The sequence below is a fragment of the Halyomorpha halys genome, unplaced genomic scaffold (assembly GCF_000696795.3).
Source record: "Halyomorpha halys isolate HHAL.00 unplaced genomic scaffold, Hhal_1.1 Scaffold401.1, whole genome shotgun sequence".
NCBI lineage: Eukaryota > Metazoa > Arthropoda > Insecta > Hemiptera > Pentatomidae > Halyomorpha > Halyomorpha halys.
In genome coordinates this window covers 283,900-295,093 of record NW_027108484.1, presented here as the reverse complement: position 1 = coordinate 295,093, position 11,194 = coordinate 283,900, and the positions used below count along the sequence as shown (strand labels likewise).

The window sequence follows — 11,194 nt, the reverse complement described above, 5'->3', positions numbered from 1 at the left end:
CCCCTGCACCGTAGAATGATTATAATTATTTTCCTCCATTGTATTTTGGAAAATAGCATTTTATACTTACTGCCAGGTTATAGACAGCCGTCTCTAACCTGAGGAACAAACGCTGACCAGTACGCCGCCTATTCTAGGAACCGTCGCGTCTGGATTTGATTCTAGTTTTGGTCCACCCCGGGTATTTTATTTCCCCGTTTCCTGCGATATCTGGTGAGAATCCCCCTATCCGCCACCTGGGGAGGCGCCCGATGGGAGACTAGCTACTCCACACGGGAAAGTGACTGCACCTGATCAGCCTAAAACGAAAAGTTGTAATTAACTGAAATTGAATTTAAGGTAGTAATTTAGCGTATACCTGGAACATTGACGCTTAAATCGATACACGTGAAATTCCACTTTGTACTATCGATTTTCACATATTTTCGATTTTTTAAAAAACAGATGAGATGACGTCGATTAAATTCAGTTTATCAATGTAAAACTAAATGGACTTCTATCTCTGTTTTCCACATTGAAATAGTTTAACACCGAATTTTCAAAAATATCTTTCCCTAAAGTATCATCAATTTTGTTTATTTAAAATAATTAACCATTTTTTATTGATATCAGGATTAAAACATGTAAAAATATGAACTAAAAGAGAAATTAATTATTAACGAAAGAGGAAAAAGGAAAAATATAGACCGTAGTTTAGAACCAAGAAAATCGGAGACAGCCGAGCGTATCCGATCTCTCTCGATTCAAATATATATATGTAACGCTTTTGTTATAACGTAATGTATTCTTGTCAAAAAAGTTGATGTTTGTTTTTTACACTTCGAGAAACCCCTAAATAATGAATTATTAATAATCCCAGGGTGCTTGTCCTTGTGTGAGGACTTACTCGCACCGTAGTAGTTGTTTTTAATGTTATTAAGGAAGTTTTTTTTTTTTTGTTTTGTTTTTATGCAACCTTATGACCATTTGAAGACAACAGTAGAAAAAAAAAGAAAGGAGGTTCTTACTTTTACCTCAATGTTCAGGAGAATAAAGCTTATCTTAAATCGCCTCTTCTTTGATTTTTCGACTTATTCTTCGCCAGCGACTTTAAGCCTTTAACGCTTATTTTCGTAACCTTTTGACTTTCGTGTTCGTCATTAAAATAATTTATCAAAAATCGTTGTAAATTTCAATTAAAAAAAAATCAGCTTATCTCGCCTTTCCCTGTAGTTTTGATAAGATGGCGTTTTTAGTCAGAATAAAATGCTTTATGAAAAATAGAAATAGAATATTAAATTATTAGGATCAATTACATTATTAATATTGAAAAAAAAATTACTTTCTCTTACGTATATATTTATAAATATTAAATTAAATATTATAAATAGCGAATATTTAATCGAAAAATTAATACTTATAGATATTGAAATGTCTAGAGCATTCGTAGTGCCGATCATCCTATGAAAGTTTTAGTAGGTGTATGTTATATGATTAGTAGGTTGCAGAACACTACGGATCCATGAAGCCAGGCCGGTTCTCCTTGGCTGTTTCCAGATCGGTGGTTGAATTCACAACACTTGCTACCGCAACATGTGGCAATCTTCAATGTGGTGAACTTGCTTCTCCAACTTTGGTCTCATTATTAATTATTACTCCTGACATTGTATATCACATGGTTTTCCTGAGATAAATAAGTATAATTTTTTTTAATTGATATATATAGGTGGATTATACCAAGATTTTTTAATACTTAGACATAAATAGAGTCAACCGTCTATTTAAGGAACTTATTTGTATATGAGCCGTTTAGTACCAAAATGGTGCAAGTCAAAACTGGACCTATACTAAAGAGTTGTAAAATGGTTGGTAATAAGCAATAGATTTAACTAATAAAACTGGTAACCCACAAGCATACTTATTGGTATATAAACAAAATTATTTAAATTCTTTGAAGATAATTTATAATTGTTTATGAAACAATTATAAATTATCTTCAAAGAATTTATGAATGAACGGAACGACTTGCACTACTTTTCTCTCAACTGCTGATGTATGCTGGCAAGGATATAAAGTATCTCGAACAGTGAACAACATAGTTTTGAATATTGGTGTATTTGATTGATTAACCACAGTTAAATATTCATTTGTCAAAATTTTCGTTTTTTGAAACAATACCAGCCTTTGTCCGGCTATTTCTTGTGTTGTAAGACTAACAACATATAAGTACTTAGCCATTTGGAAGGGTTGCTTATGGAGAAGAGCTGACTAGTCAGAGTATATAAATTATATTATAAATGATATTCTAGAATACATGAAGTTGGGAAGTATTCGATTGGTAGCATATCTGGTGAGAAAGCATGCTAAGTCAGTAAGCTTAAGGTGGCTAAGTAAGCATTGACGAAGGCTTCATTCTAAGCGCGCTACACCAAATTAACGTGAAACCACATTGAGTGTGAACTACTTTTAGGATCTTTTGTACAATAAGAAGCAGCTAGAATACCATTGGTCCCAGATTCCACTATGCCAATTAATATCTGCTAACAGACAAAAACTACATATGCTTCTGGAAAGAAAATGTATCCATATCTAAGCTCGAGGTTCTGGGTTACATAAACTAATAAAAGTTTAAGATTCAATTGAGTGGTTACTAAAAGAGTGTCATTCAAATAATTTGGTCTAGTATCGTTCAGTTTTGGCATGTATCGGCTTCTGTTCTCTATGTACGTGGGACCACTTGACAAATGTACTATGACTGATAATTGTATTTATTTTTATTACTAATAGGCAGTAAATTAAACTGATTACAATTCCCTAATAGGCCAGACAACTTCGTCTATGGACAGTCAGGTGCAGGAAACAACTGGGCGAAGGGACATTATACAGAGGGCGCTGAATTGGTTGACGCTGTGATGGATGTTGTGCGCAAGGAAGCCGAAGCATGCGATTGTTTACAAGGGTAAGTGAGGACTAAAATGATTATAGTTTGAAGAAGCTTCCATTGTTTCTTAACCACTACTATAGATTCCAGATGACCCACTCTTTGGGAGGAGGAACCGGTTCTGGGATGGGTACCCTCATCATTACCAAGATCCGAGAAGAATACCCGGACAGGATCATGAACACCTTCTCGGTCGTACCCTCCCCCAAGGTCTCAGACACGGTGGTTGAGCCCTATAATGCCACCCTCTCAGTTCACCAGCTCGTCGAGAATACTGATTCCACCTTCTGCATCGATAACGAAGCACTCTATGACATCTGTTGTCGCACCTTAAAACTATCCACTCCAGCCTACGGTGACCTGAATCATCTCGTGTCCGCCACCATGTCCGGGGTCACCACTTGCCTCAGGTTCCCTGGCCAACTCAACTCAGATCTGAGGAAGCTCGCCGTCAACATGGTACCTTTCCCACGCCTACACTTCTTCATGCCAGGTTTTGCACCGCTCACATCCAGGTATGGTTTTTAGTTTTATTAACTAATATACTTTTTTAGTAAGATATTTTATAATTATAACTTTTAGTTCTCATCCCAAATAGAATATGATAAGGCAGGAGACTACTATGGGGGAAAAATGATAGCAGTACCGTTTCACTACAAGGTTTCTGTGGGTCCAAAGTATTGACTATTCAAGTCTCATTTCGGTAATAATTAGTAATTTGAATAATTGTGCATTTTTCCCGTTTTCCCGTATGCGGAGTAAGACGGGGAACCAATGTATCATATTTATCACTTTCACACAGCCCACAAATGTGAATTGCCTTGTCTTCATTTCCGAAATTGTAGGTCATTCTTTTGTTTTTTTCCATTTTAAAACGTTGAAAGTATTATAATAAAACAAATTAGAGAAACATTAATCAACCAAATGAGAACCATAACGTTCTTCGTTTCAGTGATGTTTTCATAAGCCACTTACTCTGGTTGTCCTTACGCATTCGATAGATAGTTTAGTTCCTAGGCATCCAATAGTTAGCCTAATATGCTGTAAAGTCTGTATGTAGCCAGAAAAAGTAGTTTAAGACATTAACACTCTACCGAATCCGTACATAGTAGTCCTCACTCCTTGGATAGTTTAAATTTTCGCTCAAATTTTCTTTGATTTGTTTTATTATAAAGTTTTCGCAAGGGTCCACAGTTTAGGATATATTTGAAAAATAAGAAAAAAAACCTAATGTTTCGTAATCGTACCTTAATTGAAGATCTGAGAAAATTTCAAGTGAGAACAAATTCAGATGATGTCGAAACAATGCCTGATGCCCCATACCCGCCTCCCTCTTTTTTCCCCTAAATGATAATGTTCCCTGATGACTATAACTAATAATCATAATAATTGAATTTATTTCAGGAGCTGCCAACAGTATCGTGCCACAACTGTACCAGAACTAGTGCAACAGATGTTCGATGCAAAGAACATGATGGCAGCTTGCGATCCCCGCCACGGAAGGTACCTGACAGTAGCCGCCATCTTCAGAGGGAAAATGTCAATGAAGGAAGTGGACGAGCAGATGCTGAACGTACAAAACAAGAATTCCTCTTATTTCGTGGAATGGATTCCCAACAACTGCAAGACCGCCGTCTGTGATATTCCTCCTCGTGGTCTGAAGATGTCTGCGACCTTCATAGGCAATTCTACTTCTATAATGGAACTGTTCAAGAGGGTTTCAGATCAGTTCAGTTCAATGTACCAGAGGAAGGCTTTCCTCCACTGGTACACCGGCGAAGGGATGGATCAGACTGAATTCACAGAGGCAGAGACCAACATGATCGATCTCATTTCAGAATATCAGCAGTACCAGGAAGCTACGGTCAGCGAGTCCAATATATATGCTGATGACGATGAAGAAGATATCCAACAGAACTAATTATAGAAGAAAACTAAATCACTGTCTAAAATTTGTTTTTAATTAAAGTCAAGTAATTTCTCTAGGTATTATAGTTTTTTGTAGCTGCATAAGCATAATCATTAAGTTAGGACATAGCTTCATATTAATCTTACTCACCAAGTGTTTGGAGATAATAATCTCAGTAAAAAAAAAGAAGGTAATTCGTAATAATGGCAAAAACAGCTTTCCGTTAGTTAGGAATTAAAAGAGACATTGTAAAAAGATTTTTACTGTTAGAAAAATCATACAAATGTAAGCTTCGTTCGGAATGTGGGCGTACGAATCTTCATGATTCAATTCAGTCATCATTCTGGCATTTAAATGATGTCTGTACTTTCGACTAACCATACAAGGGTAGGAACTTAAAAACAAATATTAATCTCCACCATATCTATAATATACATATGTGATTGTAAAATTGCCCCAATTGATTCAGTTTTGGAGAGATATCTACCTATCTACACGAGTATCTATGATAGTTTTTTCTATTTTACACAAGTGACTTTTTAAAAAACTGACTACGAAATAACCCCGTACGTCCACACAAGGAATGATGTTGCATACTTCCTTGAACATATTAATGGGTTGTCTTAGTTAAGTTGCCTTGAATTAATGAATAATGATTCTCGTAGTATAGCAGTCGGGTGCCTTCCACAACCGAATAAAACTCGAGACGTTTTTGAAACTAAATTGTTGTGTTTTCATGGTCATACATAAACATGTGAAACCTTCGTTTTGTCGACATACTCAACTGCATGGAGTAGATTGTACTTTTAAGGAGCCGTTGTCTGTTGTGGAAGGCCACAAATAAATAATTTAAGTTTCACAAATTAGCCCGAACCCGATATTATTCCTTCCATAATAAACTCCCTAAAAATCCAAACCCACTAGTTTCTAACCTTGCTTCCTCTTCCATTCATGGCAATCCTCCGAGGCGCCTGAAAAGAAGATGGCCTCGTGACCTTATATTGTAAACTGTAAAACAGTTCTACTACTGGGTAGTTTCTCTACATCCTATATCATTATGATAAAATTTACTGGTTGTATTTTTTTATACAGTTGTAAATATCAATAAATAAATAAAATAAAAAAAAAAAAGTTTCACAAATATATTTCAGAAGATATGCAGTAACATCCCGTAGGACACAGTAGAACTGATGGTGTTATTTTATACTATTTTGTTTAAACATTTTTTTTCTTATTTATGATCACGTATATTTGAAAAGGGTTGTTTTAAATATAATATGGATGATTTTAATAAATAGAATATGAATTCTTCTTTTGTTGTGATGTGAGTGGGAAGCTAAAACAAAGCTTTCGCATAAATCTATTTTAATTAACACTTATTATTTCAAACAGTAATTTACTGTAGCATGCATAAGAACTACCTCCTTTGAAGTCTTTGTTGTTTTAAAACAGTTAAATTTATCGTTTACTTGATCTAATTACAATTGATAATTTACAATCCACTGAACTTTATATAAATGTTTGAATTTTTATTTAAATTTGTCCAGACGTCTTAAAATTGATAAAATTTGCTCACTTAAGCAAAATACTATGCCCAGGATATTACAGTAGTAATATAATTATCACTCTTAGGTACCTGATTTATTTAACAATTATTTAGAAATAAAATACTTAAATAAAAAAAATCACAATATAGTCACTATATAAATTTAAACTAGTGAACAGTTAGCTAAAGGAATATCTATGAAGGTAATATATATGATGTTAATATTATCAACAAAAATAGCAAATTTTTGCAAAACTACTTTAAAACGTAACGAGAAATTAATAAAAGTATATTAAATTTCAATCAAAACGTGTCAAATTCATTACTATCACTAAATATTAAAACAAGAATAGTAGTATTCCGGTGGTGGTTAAGAAAAAAAATGTTGAATTGCCTAAAAATTTATTTAACTTTTTTTTTTTAATTTGATTTAGAAATATCAACCACTTACGGGTCATTATTGCCTTAATTTTTGGATTCGCAAAGGATAATCTTCTAATCTAGACTTTTAGATCGTACCCTCAACTTAACAGTGAAAGGGAACAAGGGCAGGAATATATCACTATTTATAGACGGATTAAACCCTATAATTAAATCGAATCCATATGAGTAATTAATCATGAAATGAAGGTGGAGATTTCTGAAGGCATTCCACACCAATTGTGGTCCAGATTACAGTCTCGACTAAACCTAGAGTAAGAAGTTTATCCTTTGCGAATCCAAAAATTAGGGTTGATCCCTTAAAATAATTTAAAAAAAAACAACATTAACTTTTAGGCAAATCGACTTAACTAGTTTTTCACAATGTCTTTAGAAATATATTATTGTTATTTTAATATAGTAAGGGCAATAAATGTTTTTATTGAAAGTTAAAACAGTTTGTCATTTCTTGCTTTTCTGAAATTGGTTATTGTTATGGATAACATTTAGCATCATATAGAATATTATTGCATGGATATTCCATAGATATTCTTTTAGCTAAACGTTGACTAGCACACATGTATATTGTGCCTATGTAGTGATTCTATAATATGTGGATTTTAAAATGAAATGCATTTTATTTCTAAATGTTGAAATGCAACTAGTGATCATTTTTTATTTTATTTCTTTTTTATTATTATTTTATTTTTCATAAAATAGTTTGAATATGTTCATTTTCTTTATCCTCCTGTTTCTGTAAATTTAGAGAGAGATTTTATGTACTTTTTTAAATTTATTTATTTAATATTATTCTTATATTATTTTATGTTAGTATTAATGTGATCAGTTATCACAATTACCTATTGCCCAATAACGTTTTGGCTGATTGTAATATCTATCAATAAATAAGGTTGTAAAAAAAAGTATTCTAAATAATGAATAAATCTGCTAAGAGTGATAATATCAAATAATGTAATATCCATGCCATAATATTTTGCTTAAGTGAAGAAAATCCATCCAACCTACAGACTCAACAAATTTATATGAAAATTCAAATATCTATATAAAGTTTATTGGATTGTAAATTACGATCAAATAAACAATAAATATAATTTTTTTTATTACCATTTCATTTTTATATATCTATTATATATTTGTATAAGACTATAGAGTAACTAGTTCTCATACATTTTTGCAGTTGATTCCTGTTTGAAATAATAATAGTTACTCCTTATTATAATTAAAATAAATGCTGAATTTTTCAATATGCATTGTGAATCTTGTTATTTCATCTCAACTTCATAAGTGAACAAGTGGACAATGGGCGAAATTAAAACTGAAACGAAAATGACTGAAATCAAAACCGCCTATACATTCCTCCACAAATAACACAGGGAATAAATCTCATAAATCTTCGTTTATAATTCGAGAAATCAAATTCCCTCCTCCTGTGTTTTAGAGCTGCCTCAAATTATCAAATTCCAAACCGCAATATGCAGGGGAAAAGATTAATATATCTGACTATTGCTGTATTTATCTGTTCAATAAATCGCTCTGTGTCTGTAACTTATTGACATTGACTAATTGAAAACTGTATCTCAACAACAACAATGGCTAAAGTTATTAATCTCTTGATCCTGTATGTGTACAATAAAGCCGAGTTTCAATAAATGTGGTCCGGTATTGGTTTATAAAAGGAAAAACTAATATTAAAAAAAATATTAGAAAACTATGAGAAATTCTCTACAATACAAATATGAATTAATTAAATTGATCCAAGATTCATTGTTAGCAAAACATTGAACTTCGGATCTAGATGTATGTTGGGAATGTCTCAGCAGGTTACCATGGAAACCCGAAAATGAAGGCAAAATTTGGACACAACCTAGAGGCCCAGGTTTACGTTGAGGTTTACATGAATGTCCGCCATTGTATTATATAATTACAGAAGCCATACTATTACTCTAACATGCATCAGGTCAGCTTTACCGACAGTGCCTTAGGTGTTTTTTTTTTTTGTGAAATTTTTAATGGTGGCAGTAATGTGTAGTAACATAGGATTTCAAAACATTCGGTATTTAAGTGGATAAAAAAAAAATTCTAAATATAAGGGAGTGGTGATAAAAATCGTACGTAAGATTGGGCTCCACTCGAGTTCTAAAATAAAATAAATAAATTTCGTCTGCTCCAAACTGGTAGGAACTGATTAATTTTCTCTTAATGAACGAATTCTAACGAATGCTAATATTCACTGTATTAGATACTTGATTAAGAACAATCATCTGTTTTTTGAGTTTGAGTAAAGCTTTTGATTGTCTTTGACTTACGCCCACTTGATAAATAAATCAACAGAGACTTTGTCCACATGGGACAAAAAGAGAGGAATTAAAAAAAACATAAATGTAGTAAATTGATTTTTAGGGGAAGCTTTATAAAAATATAAACAGTTAAATTTGTAAATTAGTTATAATTAACAATAAACAAAATTTGAAATGTTTTCATATTTTGTGAAAGGAACTGTCAAACTTTTCAAAAGAACCAAAATCAGATGTGGCCTACATGTTGGTGGCGTTTAAACTGACAGTTGTATTTAAGTATGTAAGTTTAAGCCACCAATATACTCTTTTTATTTTAATATTTAGGAATAATATTCAAATTACAATATTTTGATCTAATGTTACAACAGCTTTGCAATAAATACTTATTTTTGTAACAGCTTTACTAAAATATATTATTGTTGTTGGTAACATCAACATAAAATATATTATCATTCCATAGATATCCTACAGGAGGTTTTAACCTATCATAAGTATTTTATATTTTAATTTGTATATTTCAAAGTAATCGGTTAAGAGTGATCATTATTAATAGTATAATATCAATGCTACAGTATTTTGCATGAGCGAACGAAATTTATCCCACCTTCTGACTATCCAACTAACTTAAATATAAATCTAAGGATCCATATAAATTTTTGTGGATTGTAAATTGTGATCAAGTGATCGATAAAATTAAAGTTTTGATTACCAGGATCAGGTATTTATAAAAAAAAAATAACAATTAAATTTGTAAATTAGGTATAATTAACAAATAACAAAATTTGATATGTTCATATTTTGTAAAAAGGAACTGTATCAGTCATGCCTCTTAATAATTTCAATATTAGAAGTGGCCTCCATAGGTGTGGTGGAAATTGTTCTCACTGAACCCTGAGTGGAGCTGCCCACTAGCTCCATGATGACCCACATGGTAAGGGATTTCGACTTTATATGGCACATGGACAGGGTACGGCACCTCCTTGACGACGGGGTAAGGTACTTCTTTCTCCACCTTGTACGGTACTGGTTTCTCCACTTTGTAAGGAACTGGCTTCTCAACGGGGACTTTGACAGTATAGGGTACCTCTTTGACGACGGGTACAGGAACTTCTTTCTCGACCGGAACGTGAACTGGGTACTTCTTCTCTATCGGGACTTTGACTGGATACGGAACTTTTTTTTCGACGATGTATGGCACTTTTTTTTCGACATAAACGTTGTAGGGTTGCGGTACCTCGACAGGGTATGGCTTGTCCACTGGGACCTTTACTTCATAAGGCACTTTCTTCTCCACAATGTAAGGCTTGGGTACCGGAACCTTTACTTCGTATGGGACCTTCTTCTCTACATAGACCGGATACGCTTGAGGCACGTACACCGGATAAGGTTTGTCTACTGGAACTTTCACCTCATATGGCACCTTCTTCTCGACTTCTACCTTGAAGGGCTGAGGGATCTTCTTGGTGTAGGTGATCGTCTTGACGTGTTCTAGGTGTTCGTGGACGTGGGTCTTTGTGTTGTCATGGTGCTCTAAGCTCTCGAAACCGGCCACTATTCCTAGGATACATGAGACCACTACACTGAAACACAACATCTTGCTGAATGACTGGCAGGTGTCTCCTCTCTGCTTATATAGTAAGTCCCCTCCAGTATAGAACATAATGTCAGAATATGTAACACATTGGCCTTTCTTAACATCGTTAATGGGTAATGCATGGCAGGTCTGCAGCCAGCTGTGAACCGTGAACTTGTCGAAATCATGTTTTAGTCAGGTGCACATCTTATGGCATAACTGGCTACTTTATAAATGATAAATGCCGTTGATAAAAATAAAATAAAATGTTCTGTTTCCATATGAACTACTTCATTTCTTTTTCGGCGAACACTAGCCTCACAAAAAACCTTAATTAGGTATGTAAAATAATATAATAATCTTGATAAAGTATACCGTTTTACTTCTATATAAAACTTTCACTTAACAGAATGATCCATAAGATCAGAATGTGTATGTTCAATATTTATTCTTAATGTAGTACTGAATAAATGATTAAGGGAATAATGTAAATTTTTGTAAACGGGTA

At 33.3% G+C, this 11,194-nt stretch overlaps 2 protein-coding genes across 2 annotated transcripts in view; one reads left to right on the top strand and one right to left on the bottom strand.

Annotated features, from left to right (window-relative positions):
* LOC106682308 (tubulin beta-4B chain) overlaps positions 1-4,905 on the top strand; it is a 19,631-nt gene extending 14,726 nt beyond the window's left edge. Inside the window, exons 4-6 of the mRNA XM_014423091.2 lie at positions 2,801-2,938; positions 3,004-3,435; positions 4,325-4,905. Coding sequence (XP_014278577.1) covers positions 2,801-2,938; positions 3,004-3,435; positions 4,325-4,841 — 1,087 coding nt within the window. The 3' untranslated portion in view covers positions 4,842-4,905. The remainder of the gene's footprint in view (positions 1-2,800; positions 2,939-3,003; positions 3,436-4,324) is intronic.
* Positions 4,906-9,855: 4,950 nt separating this feature from the next.
* On the bottom strand, positions 9,856-10,773 carry LOC106682297 (mantle protein-like). The gene has a single exon (XM_014423071.3). It carries the CDS (start codon positions 10,771-10,773, stop codon positions 9,958-9,960), a length of 816 nt encoding a protein of 271 aa, XP_014278557.1. The 3' UTR covers positions 9,856-9,957.
* Positions 10,774-11,194: the final 421 nt, after the last annotated feature.

What these genes read in the sequence shown, in the direction of transcription:
- LOC106682297 (XM_014423071.3), bottom strand. Translation starts at nt 10,773, where the DNA reads ATGTTCTATACTGGAGGGGACTTACTATATAAGCAGAGAGGAGACACC.